A 21,314-nucleotide genomic window follows, 5' to 3' on the forward strand; every position below is an offset into this window, starting at 1 on the left:
TTTTGTACATTTACCACAACTCTGTTTATATAAAGGTGACAAATGTCGTCACGACGCGACGACCTAATCTACTCTTAATTTACTAATAGGCCAGTCAAATTAGACCAAAAAATGAGAGTGAAGCTACATATATTCCCGTCAAGCTGAAAATCAGTAAAATTGTTTAAAATACAATTGAAAATGAAATTTGAATGTTCCCCATTATTTTCTAGTGTGGAAAAAATTTTATTCAAGGTCAAAGGTCGAAAAAATGAGTTTTTCGCGATTATCAGCAAAACGGTGAGTTTTATCATGAAAATAATTAAGACAAAAATTATAAATCATAAAATTATCTACAAAAAATGTATCAATACTTTTTTCCTTACTAGCCACCGTTTCTGAGATATAACGATTCAAAAATTGCAGAACAGCATCGTCGAAGTTTAGCAACATCTTCGTCAATTGATAATTTGCTTGATGAACTCACGACAGCTCCCACCAGTCAACAAAAATTTCTTATAAATATTCAGAAGAAGTCTCGGTTTATTTCATTGTTGTAAGAAAAATCTACTGGTGAAAATATATTGGTGATACGACTTTTACAACTTTTTGAATCGTTATATCTCAAAAACGGTGACTCGTAGGAAAAAAAGTATCGATACGTTTTTTGTAGATAATTTTATGATCTACAATTTTTGTCTAAGATATTTTTATGATAAAACTCACCTTTTTGCTGAAAATTGTGAAAGACTCATTTTTTTGACCTTTGACATTGAATAAATATTTTTCCATACCTGGAAATGATGGTGAACGTTCAAATTTTATTTTTAATTGTATTTTAAACAATTTTACTGATTTTCAGCTTAATGGGCATTTATGTAAATGTTTAAATTAACCGGATTATAACACTGGAAAAAGATAACGGTCCACAATATGCGAAAATTTCAAGTGAAAATACCTATTTGAGGTGTTAACAATATCGATTTCCACGTTTCCCACCTGGCCCTGACGTCACGTAAGCAAACCATTCATATCTTGTTCACATTGACGCGTTTGGAACAATGAATGAAATGATACAACCAATTTTCATTATATCGTAATATAACTTGGAAGATTTCGTCTTTATCGCATTTACGTAATATTAGGTAACTGTTGCGTAAAATAAATAAATAATTGCGTTTGCATTATATTAGGTTTGTTCCGACAAGTGTTATTGATTGTAATAGGTTCAGCGTGACGTAAAATTCGAATTAAACATGTAATCAAACCAATCGAAAGGTACAGAGTCTTGATAACATCGATACCAATACATTTTTCTAACGTTTTATTGACATAGAAGTCAGATCTAGTGTTTGAAAGACATTAGTTAGAGCCTGTGGAGGCTGGTGAGTTATAACTGTAAGCTTCAGCTTCCTTCAGTTACTCGGAAACAAGAGCAACGTCGAACCCATTCTTGGTATCGCCAAAAGTGTTGATACCACGTCTTTCAACAGTCTGCAGAAATGGACCATGATACCTAAAATGAGACAAACTAAGCCTCATATAAGTGGGCCTTCTAACTCTTTTACCAATCTCTGTACTTGAACATAAGTTAAATTCTGGTGACTGGTGTGTTTAAGACGCCATTTCCGCACTATGGGCATTATGGACGACCTGGAGTACTGCTCGTACATGGATGAAAAGGAATTTATACACCAGGTCATCTATGAGTGCCCGGCACTCATATAAGCTAAGCTCAAGCACTTGGGCACGCCTCCCACTTTGTCTAACAACATCAAAGTGTCTGATCGGTTTTTGAAAGAACGTCAACTTTTGCTCATTTTAAGTAACGATTCTTGGCTGCACACAATCAACTATGAAGTATGTGTGGATTCAATGGCGTCCAAAGATAAAGGAGAAAAAGTAGTTTTCTACCTTGTAAACGTGAAGCGGTTTCGTGGAAGCGCAATATCGTCTTGACACCTCCATACCTAGGGATGTAAACGATACATCGATGCTTCAGTGAAAAAACATCGATATTTTGTCATAAATATAAAACAAAATATGAATTATTTGTGAAGTATACAATTAGACAAAAACATTCTACGCGTAGGATCCTTAGGGAATAAATAAATCGTCATAATGGAGTTCAATGGAGCTAAAGAGCCATAAATTTCGTAAAACTGCAGCGGTACTAGGAAAGCGACCCCCGCACACTTTCTACGCCCCGCCGATGACGTCAATTCATTCATGGAAAACCTCCCCTATACGCTCTTCAAAGACGACGCACCCCGATCGATACACTACTGTCATCCCCTCCACAACGGTGGCGACCGTTCAATGTCGAGTTCATGGAAATCTTATCTTCGAAGCTTTTCCTAGAAAACGCTCGATCTAGGTCTCCATGATATTTATATAGGGATAATACGATAATTTTTTATATTAAAAATTATTAAATTTCCAAACGTTAAAGGCTTAAAACGAAATAGAATTATTCTTCTTCTTTTTCTCTACAACTTTCTCAAGCATTAGAGAATTGGAGCTTTAGTTTTATCTCTCTCCTTTCGTTCGTTTTTCCACTTTTTCGTATCCTTTGCTACTTCATTCATTTGTGTTATTGTTTTTTCCTGTCTTCGTCCTTCCAGTGTTTCTGCTTCTAAGTTTTCTTGGGTCTTTCCCTCTCTTGTTTGTGTTGTTGTTCTCTTTATGTGTCAAACATATTTTCCTTTCATCTCCGCTGCTCTTATTTAATCTTTGTCTTTTTCACCCTCATTTTTTTGTCTTCGCTTATTTAGATGTCAATTTATTCTTTTACTTTGTTTGCTATCTCTATATCTATATATCCATCTAAAACGGAAACTTTATCTATTCTTTATTACATCTTCCTCATGTTCTTTTCTTATACTTTTGATCTTCTGTTGTGTTTTTCATTGTGTCTACTCTTTCTTCCGTTATTTTAAATGTATCTGTTATTATTACTACATCATTTGCATTTACTAATTCGTATATTTTCTCTAATTTTAAGATTCTGTAGCCAATTATTGTCTTCAGTTTACGGTTCTTCTTTTTTATTGTTTTTATCATCTGATCCATAACTAGTATAAGTCATTGATGACTGAAACTGTCTCTTTGCTCTTCCTTCGCCTTGTTCTATCTATCTGGACATTCCTTCTTGCGTTTTTAAACATTCCTTTTGTAATCACTGTTATTTTCCTCACACTCTCATATACAATTTTGAGTCTATTGAGTCGAATACTGTTTTTAAATCGATAAATGTAATGTGTAATTCTAACTACCAAATGGTAAAAGTTTAAATGAGCCGTGACATCAAAGAAAATGTATTAGTCTTAGTTTATGAGCACACAGATTTGACGCTTAAAAATCATTCGTGGAAAAGCCTCGATCCGTAGCAGTGATTGCCGGTCACTGCACAGTAGGCTCTAGACTCAGGAAAATGGGTATCAGAGCCGACGATCTCTGTGCAGAATGCAGTGAAGAGGAAGAGACAATAGAACACCTAATGTATCACTGCACAGCATTAGCGTCGAAACGACTACAATGCATGGGGAGTGAAACATTAGAAGAAGCAGCGGAGCTGGTTGTTAAGGACCTGAATCACTTCATTGCAAACTGGAAAAGCTTGGGAAGGGACATGGCAACGGAAGAGATAGGGAAGGGGAATGAAATGGTGCTGACTGAAAAGTCAGCAAGGGTATTATAATGGGCTTAAGGCTTCCGAGTGGATCTCGGTTGAAAAGTGGAGTTAACCTAATCTAACCTAATCATTCGTGGTCAGGAGGGTATTGAGGTTTCAGAGGAAGCAGTAAAAAACCAACCTACTACCAGCACTTCCGTGGATCTTCTAAAGATACCATACATCGTTATTTAAAATAATTATCCAATAGCGCTAAAGCAATTAACCGAGATTAAAACGAAACGACGTAGAGGTCCATGTCCTGGTCCAGGTTTAGTTAACCGAACATGATAATACTTCGAAAATAATTCCAGAAGCACCTGCTCCAACAAAGGAAACGCAAAAATTCTTAACTTATTCGGTTGGAAACGTGTATGGAGCTAACACGTTTCCAAGCGATGCTCGATAAGTTCTATTTTTTAATAAGAATCGTGAAGCTCCTCAAAATAGCGTTAATTGACGACATCATCTTTTTATTGTTGGGTATTTTTTGACCACCGAGTTATTTTTCGAAGTCTGAGAACAGAAAATAATCCGAGGCGCTAAATCTGGCGAAATTGCATGAGGTATTAATTTGAACTGTAATTCATTAGTTTTGGCTATTGCAATAATGGATGTGTGAGCTGAGGCATTATTTTGATGAAACAACACTTTATCTTTAGCCAAATGCAGCCGTTTTTGCTCAAACGTTCCCATAAGTTCGTCCATCGTACATCCCAAAAAACCGACGCCATGACCTATCCTGCAGATGGAATGATTCGCCCTTTTCAGTCCATTGATTGTTTTATTGTTTTGGATGTGAAGTGATGGACCCACATTTCATCCATTGCCAAATACTCGATGGAAACATCTTCACAACGTTGTTTTTGCTCCTTGTGAGCAAACACGGCACCCATCTTGGGCACAGCTTCCTCATGTCCTAATTTTTTGTTAATTTGCGATGTATCGCACTTTTTGAAATGTCTGCTAGGTCGTGCATTTTCAATCGACGACCATCCATTACCACTTTATGGATTTTCTTCAACATTTCTGGAATCGTCACCTCATTTGGTCGACCACTGGTAGATGCTGATCTTCGCAGGTCGTACGGCCTCGTTTACTTTCTGCTACACAATATTTTAATGTTAAAAACGAAGGAGCAGTCTCGCCTAGAGTAGAATCTAGCTTAGCTGTTGTATTGATTGAGCTAAGGCTTTACAAATAAGTATTGTATCACAAAACGATGACCAATTTTTTCCATGTTCACAAATTTAATGGAAACGTTCATTATTGATGGCTGTCAAACAAATACAAAACTAATACAATGATATTTTTCAAGCAACAGCCTCTGTCTCTAGGTCAGGCCAAGTACTTCTGCATTCTACATCAAACATTTAGTCCTGACATTACAAATTACTATTCGTTCGGATCCACGGCGAAATTCTTGCATAGAAAAATAATTTGGATCTAAAAGATAGCGACAATTTTCATATCTAATACCAAGGTCTCAAAGAGCTTGCTAACCGTTGGCTTTCTTTTTGTATAATCAAATATTATCTATATATATTAATCGGGTTAAAACGTTCTTCGTCGTCTTCCGATTCCCAGTTTCCATTTTTCTCGATCTTCCCAAAGATCTTCTTTCAATCCTCTCTCTCGAATATCCTTCTCGATACCTTCTCTCCAACTTAATCTTGGTCTTCCTCTGTTTCTTCTTCCTTTTGGTGCCCAATTTAAGATTGTTTGGGTATGCGGTCTTCAGGCATTCTTTGGACATGTCCGTACCATCTTAACTGATTCACCCTAATGTCTTCCGTAATCGTGTGTTGCACCTTCATGATCTCCCTGATTCTGTCGTTTCTTATTTTTTCCAGTCTTGATATTCCTGCCGCGCGTCTCCAATAGTCTCCATTTCTGTGGCTTCAAACATTTTGACTGTTCTTTCTTTTAGATGCCAGACTTCGCTACTATATGTTGTTATACATTTTATTATGCTATTGTATATTCGATGTTTGTTTTCCTTGGATATTTGTTTGTCCCACAATACACTATTTAGTTGTCTTATTGCTTGTCTTCCTTGGTTATTTCTTTGTGCTATTGCTTCATCTAATCTTCCATCATTAGTGATGATCATGCCTAGGTATTTGTATTTTGTACAATGACTTATTTTTTGTTGTGTTTCTTCAAGTATTAAATTTTGTTGTTCTCCTCCAATACACATATATTCCGTTTTACTAAAATTTACTTCTAGACCCCATTTCCTGTATTCCTCTACTAGCTTTCTTGTCATATATTCTAAGTCCTCGTAGTCCTGTGCCAAGATTATTTGGTCATCTGCAAAACACAGGGTATATAGTGTGGAATCGATTAGTGGAATGCCCGTGTTCTTACATTTCCTTTTCCAGTGTGCTAATGCGTGTTCCAGGTATATCTTGAAGAGTGTGGGCGACAGACAGCATCCTTGTTTTAACCCCTTATTGCTGGAGAATCCTTTTGAGACCTTGTTTCAAATATTATCTTACTGCGATAATTTCATCCATGATCTTTACCAAAGAATTTTCTGTTTGTGTATTTAACACATAAATATTTTTCGAATTTAGCAAATCTATTGATAGTTTCCTCGACCTATTAGAAACAAATGATGTATCCCGAAGGAATTTCAACAATCCAAATTTATATTATTCGGAGTCTGACTCGACGGCTTATTTTTGGAATTATATAACTTGTGTCAGTTTCTCGACGTCATTTCTGACTCAGATATAACCGTAGAATCTTTGCCAGCTGATCGACGATATTTTTATTTTGGTACATGATGTTGTTATTTTTATAATTGTGTTAACAGATGTTTAAGCATATCGAAACTAAAATTGATTCTCGTTCAATTGCGTAGGTAACTAATTTTACGAAAAAATAAACGACGTTTCAATAATAAGATATCATATTGTTGTTGATTTTCCTTTGAAAACTTCATCGCTAATATAAAACTTTGTAAAGAATCTAATTATATTGATTATGTTGATAAACAACGCTATGAATATCTACATCGATTTAAACGGCTTAAGGCCGGGTCACACTTGTCACAACATCGCACCGGCCCGGCTAATAGCTCCAGCTCTATACATTCGCCACTCTCGCCAGTCTCGATTCAATTGAAATCGCGAAAGTTTCTGTGCGAAAAATGTTCAAAAATTTCGGCCATTGTCGTACTTGGTCTAAAAGAGGAAGATAGAGAAAACCGCAAAAAGAGAATGCAGAGTTATTTTTATTTTTAGCTTTGTTTTAGAGAAAACATTATTTTTCGTGAAACAAAAATAAGAAACGATTTGAAAAGCGCGATTTTTAGCAAGTTTTGTTTAAAATTTTCAAATGTTTGTATTATAAATTCCAAACGACACGCGTTCTGCAGCCGTTAAAGGAATGCACAATCGGATGCATCATCGAACACGTGTCGGAAAGATGTGAACTACGCTTTAGTATCATTTTCCTCTCAGACACTCGTCCGACTGTATGATCGTGGTCGGATCGGAAGGATACATGATAGGTGTATACCGGCCTTTATACGTTCATTACCAAAAACCTGTTGATACATGTATAAGGACGACGACTTTTCAATAAAAGATTTATTTTACTGTTTTTTACCTATTTACCCAAGAAAGAAAACAGTTTTCTTCATAAACGGTGAGCCAATTGAATGAATATTTTAATTTTTTTTATAAACATCAATCACAGCTACGATTTAAAATTATTTCTTATCATACAGGATGTTGTAAAACTACTTAAACACATTATTGATCGATGTTTGATGTACTTTGGTTGTACCGTTTATAAGATATCATATTTTTGTTGGCGTAGAAGTTAAATCCTGACGAATCCATTTAATTTAGATACATGAAGTTTGCAACAGTGATATAAGATATCAAATATTGACCAAATTCAATTGACAAGTACTTCATAACTTCAAATACAACAACCAGTATATTGAATACCATTTCCAACTTCCTCTCGTAGGTAGGACGTGGAAAGATCCTTGATGAAGTGAAAATATCTTGGCCCCATCGTGAGAGGTCCGAAATATGAGTATTGGAAAGCAGATGTCTTGGAAAAGGAACCTGCCAGAGCCATAGTTTCTAAAGTCAACATAACCAAACTCCGGATTAGAGTTGGTACAAGAAGAAAAAGAAGAAGATACCTTTGACTGACATGAAGAAGACGATGGTGGTTGTCGTCGATGGAGACAATTGATTCTTGGTGTTAGGTTCAGTAGTACACACCTACTAGAAAAATTTGCCAGACATACAGGTATGAATTCGCTTCTAGGATTCTTAGAAATCACTTTCACCAACGAATACATTTTTGCTTTTGGTTCCTTCGAAAACATCACCGTTTATACAATAGAAATCATATAAATACATGTACCTCACTCTTTATAATTATTCATCGATGGTTTGTGATGCACGTTTGAGTAGGTACAGATATGGAAAATGATAATAAAGAAAGTTATTAAATCGTGAAAAATCCTTGAAGAAATTGACAAAAAAACTGAAAAACTTGGTCACGAAAAACAAAATTACGTGCTTAAATTACGTAGATGTAGATTAAAACGTGTTAAAACTCTGGAGAAACCCAGATATCGATTCCCATAGTCCGAAAAATGGACAAAAAACTCACAAAATGGTTATATCATTATGTTGAATCACCCTGTAGGAGAAAAAGTCTACAAAAATTAATATATCTGCTATTGTTCCAGCAATTGATTATATTTTTATTGTTTTTTCGTGTTATTATTTGGTATTGTATTAAATATATTTTTTAAATTCGATCCACGTAAATAAAATCATAAAATTATTATATGCAGATGATAAGAATCAATTTTTATCCTTAAATTTAGTACTTACTACCCGTTCAACACCTACAAACCGCCGGTTTCACCGTTTTTACAACTATTTAGTAAGTTGAGAAACGAATCTATCATTTTCATTTAATTTATTTCCACCATAAATTTAAAAATTTAGACATTTATATATAACAGTGCAAAATAACTGGTGATTTACTCGTTTATACCCACTCAAATCTACAAATACGTATAAATAACTGTCAATATAATTTTATCATTTTGTCTATGAGCGTCAGGTAGTACTAGACATATGTTTGTATGTCTGTTGATTTTTTTTATAAACAATTATTATTAATAAACAGTTGCGAATATTGTTGAACATAAAATAAGTTGAAGAGAAGAATTTAACGTATCCAAGCATCAAATACTAACACTAAATATCAATATTGTTTCATATTTGGCAACGTTGTTAAACCTGAATAAAATAAATCTTTATTGAGAAATATACTGCGACATGGGGCATAAGCAAATTACATTTAAAAATTTTTAAATAATAATATATTTTATCTACCAAAAATCATAACCTCAAAGCACAGAACTTATTATAGCAGAAGATTTGTTAATGCAAGTCATAGAGTTGGACGTGTTATTTTATTCAGTTAATTTCAGCAGATTGATATAGGTGACATCTATTTGAAATAGTTCATACGAATTTAGACATAAATTTTTGCGAGAAAAGCAGCCGTTTACGCACTTAACCTTGTATGGTTTTTGAATGAGGAGGGGTTGAAAATATATTGGGCGAGTTGAGCTCGCTACGCCACTGCACATTGGAGATATGAAATATTTCTCTTAATATCTCAATTTTTAGAGTAAATAAATTCAATGACGTATTGGGTAAGTCGCGTATTCCATTAGAATTTTTTTTGAATAAAATCAACATTTCCTTAATTTATTTGAAATTTAATCGTCATTTGGATGCGGCGTTCGGTTATTACAGATAGTAAATTTCAATTAAGAAAATGTCGTCCGTACAATAATACGTATCCATCTGTTCCGAAAAATTGAAATAACATCAAAGCAACATCACCCACGGGAATTTCACTTAGTGTAATGAACCCTTCGCACAAAAATACAACCTGTGGCAGTTCGTCCAGCTGTTCGAACTATTAAAAAACCACCTTAAAACCCCCAATTAGTTACATGCTCCCTGTAGCACTTCTAAGCGCCACTATTACGTCACGTCGACGTCACAAAGTGGGGAGGTGGCCGTTGGAGGGGCGAGCACACTGCCTCTCTCTGTTATTGGCCAGCCCCTTACTGACGACTTCCTAATATGGAACAGTGACTTCATTCATAAAACTAAACTCGTCGCGGTCGCCGATCAGTTCCCGAGATCAGTTCGGTGCGAGTAGGTGCGCGATTCGTAACTAAAACGAAAACAGATAATAGCGTTAATTTGAAAAACGGTTAAGTGCGCGGTTAAACGAGCTTTTCGATTCCGAGTGCCCGGGTGGCGTAAAAAACCAACCAAAAAGTGGCAAAATGATCATGGACACATTAGATACGCTGCCTAATCAGCACCACCACCACCATCATCACCATTCTTCGGCGTTTTTATTGACGGAAAGTGCCGTCGCGGCAGCCGGACATCACTTCAACGTACTTAGCTTCGATACATGTTTATATAAAACCGGAAGTAGTAGTAACAGCGGAGGTAGCCCTATTCCAGCTTCTATTTGCTCACCTTCGGACGATCCTTCTCCTTCGGAAGCCCAACCTGGCGATCTTAATACTCCAGTAACAACGTCCAGCGACGCTCCGACTTTCTTCGGTCCTAGCACCGTCGTCGAACCGCCGCCTATTACAGGTTAGTTTCAAAAGAAAAATTCGTAACCAAAAAAAAAAACTGAGAAGAAAGTAACAGGTGCAAATTATATTTCGCTCTGAGCTAAATATACTGCGGACGCGCGGCCGTGGCTGACAAAAATAACTCTGCCAGTTTCATGTTATGTCTGCGAATAAACCGTGTGTCGGACTCACGATCCGATATTGTATTACGGAATTTCAAAGTTTGACATAATATTCGATTTTGTCGCTATAAATTAAAGGATATCATCTACCCAACAACTGGCGATGTTGCATAAAACAACTAGATATCGATGGACCAAATTCCGCGACGTTTTATTATTATTATTATTATCATTTTGGTCTTTATTTTCTTTTTTCTATATTCAATAATATATTTGTTGGAGGTAATCCAATTAGAAAAATACCTTTTAACCTCCCTATTTCGCCTCTTATCTTTTCGTTTTGATTCAGAATCATAATTGTAGAACCAAGTTGCATCTGTAGTTGTAGAATAATGCAAAAAACGTTTTTTTCTTTGTCGTATATCAAATGTTGTAGAGAAATTCGCTTTTATATGTTTTTGCTTACGTTTCACACATAACTTTAGCTAAAATATTATCCATGCTGCCTGATAAGATGCTTACAACTTTTTTTTTTTGGTTAATTTACGATCTCGCATCGTCGCAATCTTTATTTTTGTCGTTTTCTAACGTTAAACCATTTTTTTGAATACAGAGGTCGTTATGGAACAACAAAACTATTTATCACCAATTATAACTATACAAAGATGGTAGATACTTAAGAAATCTATCTAATCTGTACCTTTTTAACCAATTTCTTATAAAAACGTTGCAGTCTTTTCAATCTTACGCTTTTGGTTTGAACCATGACCTTTCATTGTTTCAACATTTTTCCTAGCGTGTGTCGTCCCATGTTGATGTTGTTCTTTTCCTAGTTACCACCGAGACATTCCCTGGGAATTGTTTTTTACATTTTTATTTTTGTTTGGAGATTGTTTTTTTGTTTATCAGCCCCTCGCTTAATGCATTTTTCGTTCGTTACCTCTATTACATTTCTCAATTCCTCCAGTTTTTTCCAACGTGATCTGCAAGCTACTAGTTGTATAAGTCCCTCGTTAACCTTGATTTGAATTTTTTTCTTTCTTTCTGTTCATTTTCATTCTATTTTCTGTCAATATTTGGTTCCAGTTGTTTGAATTTTTTGTACATATATACAAAATATGTTAAATAAAAACTCGACGTTATAAATCAAAATAATTTGACGGTTATCTTTAGTAAACAGTTGATTTTGTTCTAAAGGAACTTTTTCATAGGTTAGTTTCTTTAAAACACGTCAATTCCATGGGTCTTTATCAATTAAATTATTAGAAAAATTACATTTCTCCATTATTATTAACTAAAAAATATGTTATCAAAATTGCTGTGAGTTGATTCTATCTTTGGATTCAAATCTCCTTCCACTTGGAAACTTGGAAACAAGAAATAATTACCGAGGGTTGAGTCTGGATAATAAGATGGACCAGAATATAAGAATCATCATCAAATCCACCACATTAAGTTAATTAGTTATCCTAAAAATCCGATAGTTCGATATCTTGGTGTATAGTGGTGGATTGACGTTTAGTTCAGATTACAGATTTATTGATCGCCCCTCGTATTATAATGAACTAGTAAAATTGTTCAATGGTTCAATTTAACTCTAGACTAAACACTTTGGTGTTTGTTTTAACAACAAATGATATTTTTTTATACAATTGGAATGAAAAAAAATATATTTCCTCGTCAAATATGGATAGAAATGATTATTTTGAGTTCCAGTGGTACAGAAAATGGTCTTTTTAAATTTAATCTTCTAAATCTAACTTCTCCTAGTCTAATGTGAACAACAAAATTATTCTGAAGTTAGTTCTGTCGAAAAACTCGTGTCCTTGTGTCACTTTTTTGAAAATGTAAATTCCATATGAATGTTTAACAAAAAAATTGGTCATCTAAGTTAAATATCGTCGAAAAATTGAATTAATTTCATTTTTGATCGACCCCTTTACTACATATGCTATTCAATGATGTTTTTGAAACCTTTTTACCCTAAATATTTCTCTGTTTTTCGATTTATTGTGGTGATTTGACGTTTACTTGAAATTGGAGATACTTGTTGATAAAAACGAAGCATGAAATTTTGAAAAACGCAGATTTGTGGCTTGTATTACGCCCAATAGTTCGTTACCTTTTTTTGTATCATATTTCGAAATAATAAGCCCAATTTTCTCTCAATTTATATAAAAAATAATTTTTTTTAATTGAACTTTTCGAAGTTTTATCGTTTTTTTTATTTGAGCAATATTTTTTTCTAAATAATTCAAAAATTCCATTTAAATCAACTACAAAATAAATAAATTTCCAAACATTTTTACATACGTTATCTTTTCATTTGATTTGTCGTAGAAAATCTATGAAAAATGTTGATAAAATTAAAATATTTGAAATTAGAAATAGGCACAACAATATAATTTTCCTAATACGTCTCTGTTAATCAAAACTTGTATTTGCTGATTTTTAATCTTCAGAAGAACTCACGATAAGTGAGGAAGTTCATTAATAAAATTGATTGTTTTTAAAATCGATACAATTTTATAACTTTTCCTTATAATAGCAAAATTTTTCATACTAATAAATATAATAACCGACAAAATACGTCGTAAAATTTATATTTAACGCGTTTCCTTATCGATTATATGTGACAATGAAAATTCATCCGCCATTTCTGTGTTACATCATAGTAAAATTTTGTTGAATGAAAACCTCAGCGCCTCAATTCTCTGAATGGATCGGTTTTGCCGCAGTATTGATTGTCCTCGAAAGCGATGCGCTGCAGTCTCAGAGACCGTCCGTCGCTTAAAAATCCAATAACATTGTGGTTAGGCTAGATCCGCTCGAGCATATGGTAACACTTGTTGCGATATAAATGTTCTTTTCGACTTTAGAATAATCGATATACATAATAAATCGATTATAATATTAATCGGTTCATTTGGAAAACGGTCTTTTACTAGTTAATTATCCAACCAACGAACTAAATCATAATGCAGGTTAGATATCTTCTAATAAATGGCCTTTCACAATTACATTATTTAACCAACCAAATGATTGCAAGTTGATATCATAGGTGAAACTTAAATTGACAAAAGAAGAATTGTTTTTCAATAATTCCTATGGAATTTATGATATCTCAGATCTATAATTAAAATAATAAAAACTCCAATGTTTGGAATTACTTGTTTTGATCACAAATGCAGTCGGGTCAAAAAACGACTTTTTTAATTAGACTGATGACAGAAAAAATGCTTTCTAAATTTAATGTGGACAAAAAATGGCTTCTCTTTAATTAATTTGATGAAATTATGCCAAAAAATGGTTTTTGCACTTTTAATTTGGACAAAATTGGCTTTTTGATGTTTACTGTAGTAAAAAAATGAATTTTCTTAATTGAATTTATTTAAAAAAAATAATTTCTCAAATTTAATTTGGACAAAAAATGGCTCCTCTGGAGTTACTTTCGTCACTAAAGGACTTTTCTTGCTCAATTTTAATAGAAAAAAGTAATTTCCAAGCAACAACAACGGGTTTTCTGCTTTCCAGTTTTTCAAAAAATAGTTTTTTACCAGTTAAACTATTAAAAAAAATTTCCTTCGATCTAATGTGGACAAAAAATGGCTTCTCTGGAATTAATTTGAACAAATTAAGCCGAAAAATGGTTTTCTCAAATTTAATTTGGACAAAAAATGGCTCCTCTGGAGTTACTTTCGTCACGGAAGTTTAATGAAAAAAATTATACCTTCCAAGCAACAACAACGGGTTTTCTGCTTTCCAGTTTTTCAAAAAATAGTTTTTTACCAGTTAAACTATTAAAAAAAATTTCCTTCGATCTAATGTGGACAAAAAATGGCTTCTCTGGAATTAATTTGAACAAATTAAGCCGAAAAATGGTTTTCTCAAATTTAATTTGGACAAAAAATGGCTCCTCTGGAGTTACTTTCGTCACGGAAGTTTAATGAAAAAAATTATACCTTCCAAGCAACAACAACGGGTTTTCTGCTTTCCAGTTTTTCAAAAAATAGTTTTTTACCAGTTAAACTATTAAAAAAAATTTCCTTCGATCTAATGTGGACAAAAAATGGCTTCTCTGGAATTAATTTGATCAAATTAAGCCGAAAAATGGTTTTCGCAATTTTAATTTGGTCAAAATTGGCTTTTTCATATTTATTGTAATGAAAAAATGAATTTTCTGAATTAAATTTATTTAAAAAAATTTCTCAAATTTAATTTGGACAAAAAATGGCTCCTCTGGAGTTACTTTCGTCACGGAAGTTTAATGAAAAAAATTATAACTTCCAAGCAACAACAACCGGTTTTCTGGTTTCCAGTTTTTCAAAAAATAGTTCTTTTCCAGTTAAATTATGGAAAAAATTTCCTTCCATCTAATATGGACAAAAAATGGCTTCTCTGGAATTAATTTGACCAAATTAAGCCGGACAATGGTTTTCGCAATTTTAATTTGGTCGAAATTGACTTTTGGATATTTATTATAGTGAAATAATGAATTTTCTGAATTAAATTTATATAAAAGAAATAATTTCTAAAATTTAATTTGGACAAAAAGTGCCACCTGTAAAATAAATTTTGTCAAAAAAAGCCTTTCTTGTTCAAATTTAGCCAAAAAGTTTGTTGTTAATTCAAAATTTTGTAATATACATGGACAAAAAATGTCTCCTCTAATATAATTTTCTCCAAAAGGGCTTTTTTGTCAAATTTAGGGGCAAAATGATTTTTTCACATTTAATTTTAACTCAATTTATTCCAAAAATTTTGTCATTTTAAACATTTCTCGATTTAATTTAATCAAAATATGATTTTTCTAAATCAAATATGAACAAATAATCGGTTGTATGCGTTTAAATTCAAAAAATGACTTCTGCAAGTTTATTTTATAGAAAAATGGCTTTTGTAATATCAATTTTGTCAGCAAATGGCTTCTCTCAATATAATGTGAACAAAAAATGTATTCTTTGAGCTTCCTCTGTCAAAAAATGATCCAAATGGATTTTCTAAATTTATTGTTAACAAATCACGTCTTCTTTAAGTAAAAAATGGTTTTTATTCTCAAAAATTGTTTTCCTTGGTTCAGTTTGGTCCAAAAATAGCAAATAATAAATATAAAAAAACATTTAACTTTTTTTCCCTTTCAATTTATCCAATTCAATTCAGTTAGAGCACATCTGAGCTAAGTTAAGGTCTAACGAATGGTAAAATTAAGAAAAAACTTGATCTTCTTCTTTCTAAGTTCCATGATGTGGCCTTTTACTAACAAACAACCATTTGAACGTTTTACAAAATCATTAAAATCTAACAACATAAACAATGTTGTGTATTTTGTTTTCTTACATTTATCATTACGCAATTTATTTTTATGTGCATAATTTTCTACGTCCCCTTTAAATAGTCGTAAAAACGTATGTAATAAATCAAACATTTTTTTTTAATACAAAATTACCCGGTGCATTTCGTTAAACAGGATGTCCAGCACCGATATACCCTAAAAATATTATATCCTTATCGGATTTTGAAAAAACGACGGAAATATCCAATCAATCTAAAATAAAAAACTGCATTCGAACTTAAACATAACCTCACTTTTCTTATGTTTACAAACAAGATAAAAAATATAACAGATTCCAATAGAAAAACTTTTTTCAAACGATTTTATAAAGAATACAATCATAGTAATATTCATAACTTGAAAAAATCTTGAGTTTGTGATGGAAGATATTCGATAAAAAGGATTCAATACACAAAGGACAATAATAAATTACAAAGTATATCTTCATCCGGCAATGGTTTTTAATAACCATGAAGTTCAACGTCTTTTCATTATTAAATTTATCACTGGTATTAAAACATCAATAAACAAAAATATCTTGTTGTTTTTTTTTGTATTTTTGAATCAGAACTGGCGTACCTTACATTTACAATGTTACCAAAAAAATGAGAACGGTAAACCCTTTTTTGACACTTTCCGAACAAAGTAGCAATCCTTTTAAGCGGTAAAAATCGTCCTCCAGGATGGATTCTGCTCTACACCACCTTCAAACCGACACGCGAAGGCTTCAAAAAATAAAATAATACGAAAAAACTAATAGCACACATAATTTTTTATTAATATTCCCAACGGAGCTAAAACTATATTCATAATGAAGACTAAAACATATAAATAATAATTGACGGTATTCCTGGAACACAACATCAGCCAAATGGCCGCCACGACTGCCCTTACAGGACCATATCCTTTTCTTGAAATTTTCCGTAACCAAATTGCAAAGCGGCTGCCCTATGTCCTCGATAGCCTCACGAATTCCATCTTTGAGGTCTTGAATCGATGCTGGACTGTTGGCGTAGACCTTATCTTTCACGTGGCCCCAAAGGAAAAAGTCGCAAGGTGTTAAATCACAAGATCTCGGTGGCCAATTGTGATCACCTCTTCGAGAGAAATTTTTCCCGTAAAAGATCGATGGTTTCGTTGCTTGTGTGGCACGTAGCACCGTGTAATTGAAAGTAAACGTTGTCCAAATCAATACCATCCAATTCCGGCCATAAAAAATCATTAATCATCTCTCGATAGCGCAATCCATTCACCGTAACTGTTGCTCCAGCCTCATTTTCGAAAAAGTAAGGTCCAATGACACCTCCAGACCATAAACCGCACCAAATAGTCACGCGTTGAGGATGGAGAGGATTTTCAACAAAAACTCTTGGGTTTTCCGAGCCCCAGATTCGACAATTTTGTTTATTGATGTAGTCACCAAGGTGGAAATGGGCCTCATCAGTTAAGATGATTTTCCGATGAAATTCCGGATCATTTTCATGCATTTCAAGGACCCAATCAGCAAAGACACGACGTTGTTGATGATCGGCCGGCTTGAGTTCTTGTGTTAACTGAACTTTATAGGCCTTAAGACCCAAGTCTTTATGCAAAATACGGTGTAATGACGTTTGTGGAATGGCTAATTCCAAAGAACGACGAGGAATGGACAAACCTGGATTTTCTTCAACACTTTCGGCTACAGCAGCAATATTCTCAGTTGTTCTTGAGCGACGTGCACGGGTTTTATTCTTCACATCACTAACTTGTCCCAACAGCTCAAATTTTTCCACCAATTTCTGTATTGCGGTCCGAAAAGGTGCTTCACGTCTAAATGTTTTAGTTTTACGAACCGTCTCTGCCAAACTTTCACCATTTTTATAGTGAATTTTAATAATTTCAATGCGTTGTTGAAGCGTGTATCGGTCCGTTTTCATTAATGGCGTAGTTTCTACTTGTCAAATGTCAAAAAACGACAGCTTCGAAAGTGACATTTACCGAAATAGCGGGCTGTTCAAAATAACACCTCTTATTGGAAAACCTTTTATATTCTTTCCTAAATGCAAAGTACTTTTGATCAACGATTTAAAATAGTTGGAATTTCCACGGATTTCGCGCTTTCAATAGTCGGTTCACGAAAAGGTTTTATCTGATTCCCGAAGGAAAGAACAACAGCTATGAATGTGCAAGAATGTGTGTTGGTGAATACCATTAATTTCATTAGTTCCCGCGGTGTCTACTGTCACCCGCTTGAAATATTTTCTTATAAATTCTCTTCCTAACACGATATTGTTGATTATTACACAAATGAGATGTGAAAACCCAGAAAAAACCATCCTATCGATTCGTAGTTTTTGATATATTTTTGTGAAACTTCGGATCTACCCTCGTATTAATTATTTTGACTATTCGAATATAACACGTGCCCAATTATATTGTCCAATATATTGTAAATCTACACTTATCAATATACCAATGAATTTGATTATATATACATCTTATAAATATTCAAAGATGATGCGGTTAAAATCTTCATTCTAGCAAACGAGAATAAAAATTCTTTATCTGCTAAAGTATCAAATTTACTATAAAAATCCATTCACAAAAACAAGATATGAATGAAATTCCTTAATCAGCAGCCTGTCTTGAATTACCCAAGTCGCTATATTAAATTATAAAATGATTCGTTTCAGGTTCCTTGGATCCTGAAGAACTGTCTATCGAACAACACGCCAGCCCGCACCATTCGCCCAGCAGTCATATCACAGAAAGAGCCACCCCTCAAGATACCGCTCTTTCGCCTAGTTTAAGAGAAGAAGAAAATACAAATCAGAGCACGTTAAGTATGTACCCTCATTCCAGTAACAACAACATGGCGAAAATACAGCACAGATCGGTTTATACATCAGCCGGCAGTCCGAATTTATCCGGAAGCATACAGATGCAAAGCGGAAGTCCGATCGGTATGTCAACCCAAAACATGCCACATTCACCTTCCGCCGTAAATCAATGGTTGCTATCTTCTGGAGATAAACCAATATATCCAGCTATGTTCGGTTTGCTTCAAGGCTCTTCCCAAAGTCCTCAACAACAATACACATCAGCTACACCAAGTCCGGCAGGTACCCAATACGACGACAGATCTCAAACTGAACAACTAATGCTCACGATGGAATGTAATACTAATTTAGCTCTAAAACAACCGCCTTCCTATCCGAATTGTTCAGGTACAAGTACAAACCTCCAATTAGACATGCAACAAGACATGGTATATTCGCGAGTCGGACAACCGATGGGTACGCCTAAATACCAATGGGATACCAATCAAGATTACGGTTCACCGAACTCTAGTGCTTTAGTGATACCGGGACCGTCTTCTCTAATACCCAAACAAGAACCGTTTAGTGGATCATGTAGTGATCTCGGTCAGAGCTCGAGTTCGGGTTATAACGTACAATTAGCCGAATATAACCCTTCAACCAGCAAAGGACACGAAATACTCAGTCAGGTTTACCAACAAAGTCCGATTCCGTTGAAACTCGTACCGGTTAAACCCCGAAAATACCCGAATAGGCCGAGTAAAACGCCGGTTCACGAACGTCCTTACGCGTGTCCCGTGGAAAATTGTGATCGAAGATTTTCAAGGTCGGACGAACTTACGAGGCATATACGAATTCATACCGGACAAAAACCGTTCCAGTGCAGGATATGCATGAGAAGTTTTTCGCGATCTGATCACCTTACGACGCATATTAGGACGCATACCGGTGAAAAGCCGTTTTCGTGTGATATTTGCGGAAGGAAGTTTGCCAGGAGCGACGAGAAGAAGAGACACGCCAAGGTAAGTTCTCTTATTATCACTTTATACCTTGACATTAACAGCTCAATCATCTGAGACCTTTATAAGCCCACTCGAGTTTATTCTCTTTACAAAGGGTTCTGGTAATTGTCCTTTATCTAATCACTGATTTTCCAGGTTAGGATTATTTAGAAAAATCAATTTTTCATCGCAATTATGAGACACCATCTGTAGGACTACCACCCTAGTATTGATTGTTTTTGATATTGGGAGTTTTTATGTATTCTTCGCTCGGTAATTTTTGTTTCAACCCTTGCACTATGCATTTGGGTGCAGTTTTCGTTTTTCCACGAACTTCTTTATGTCTTCCTTGACATACGATAGACCTGCATCCTAGTGAATGGCTTCATTGGTTATAAACCAAGGGACCAAAACCAACTTTTCCTTTTGGACTGACCGTCTCTGTAAAATTTCAATCTTTATATTTGCATCGTTCCCTATAATTCTTGTCCATAGGTCCAGACTGCTTTCAATATGGTTTGGTAATAAAATTTTTCACCTAGTAGCAAGTACATGGAAAGTTTTTTCCAGTTTAACTTCCTTTCCAGATGCATATCCAGATATTTCACTTCGTCACTTTGAAGGATTTCTTTGGAACTCAGTTTCATAAGCGGACATTTCAAATATTTTATCCTCCATTTTGTCATATATTGTTGTATTTTGGCTAGGCTATTTAGCAGAGTTTCAGACGTTATTTCGGAATTTCTGTCATATGTAATGATGTTATCGTCATCAGCGAATGTGGTCGTGGTAAATAATACGCTTCTTTGTAGTACTTTGAAGGTCTTCGTTGAATGTTTAAACGTAATACAAATCAATTTTTTCGTCGATATTTCATACTATATAAAACATTACTAGAAACAAAAATACAAACGTGTATTTTGCACTATATATAATATTGCGAGTGGGACAAACATCTTAATATTTAGAAAATAGATTTCAGGGACATTAATATGATAAATAGGTTTATCTAGAACAAAATAAGAAATTTGAACATAATATATAATACTGTTCTATAGATTTCACACTATAATTTGATACGAGGGTAGATCAATAAGTTTCTATCCTAAGAAACTTTTACTGTGATAGCTATCTCTTCAGGTTTTTGGATTTAACGGCTCTTTACGATTGAAATTGACAATTACCTTTATTGATCTTAAAAGTAAACGCGATTGTACACATAACACTTTGACAACGTCCATAAAGCTTCTGAAAATTGTCAGATAATACCTCTTTCGGAATTGATTGAGGAACGGATGTCAAATGTCCTTGGAGGTCCAGCACATCCGCAAAACTTGCCCATTTCAGGACTTTCGTCATGTAGAACAACAGAAAGAAGTCCGCAGGTGCTAGGTCAAGTTAGTGTGGTGGCGCACGTGGTGAAACACGATGAATTCGTCTAAAAAATTTCTCGGTAAAATGCTGGATTCACGGATTCATCAATAGGAATGAATACTTGATTAGTGCTATCGGAGTACACCATCAATATTGTATTTGCTTCATCGCATGGTTCACAAAAAGGATGCATCCTGGTCACACATGGTAATTAAATCTTAGGCAACTTGTATCCGTTTTGCTTTCTGATAAATCTCCCTCGTACCCAAATAATCGCGAACGGAACATCACGCAGATCGAGTGGGACGCGTTGATCGCAATATTACTTTCATAGAAAAATTGATTGGTCCAATCAGAAGTAATCAGAACAT

The 21,314-nt window shown here is 34.3% G+C and overlaps 1 protein-coding gene across 3 annotated transcripts in view; it reads left to right on the plus strand.

Annotated features, from left to right (window-relative positions):
- Positions 1 to 21,314, plus strand: part of LOC130447914 (early growth response protein 1-B) — a 52,576-nt gene that overhangs the window by 20,905 nt on the left and 10,357 nt on the right. For 2 of the 3 annotated variants that reach the window (XR_008910285.1, XM_056784971.1), the window contains exons 1-2: positions 9,818 to 10,335; positions 18,443 to 19,590. Coding sequence is in view for 2 of the 3 variants with exons in the window: in XM_056784971.1 (XP_056640949.1) it covers positions 10,011 to 10,335; positions 18,443 to 19,590 (1,473 nt within the window). In the remaining variant the exon portion in view is untranslated. Of the gene's footprint in view, positions 1 to 9,817; positions 10,336 to 18,442; positions 19,591 to 21,314 lie in introns of those variants that run through there. The other variant, XM_056784970.1, reaches the window with a different exon arrangement.

This window comes from Diorhabda sublineata, chromosome 8 (assembly GCF_026230105.1).
Source record: "Diorhabda sublineata isolate icDioSubl1.1 chromosome 8, icDioSubl1.1, whole genome shotgun sequence".
Lineage (NCBI taxonomy): Eukaryota > Metazoa > Arthropoda > Insecta > Coleoptera > Chrysomelidae > Diorhabda > Diorhabda sublineata.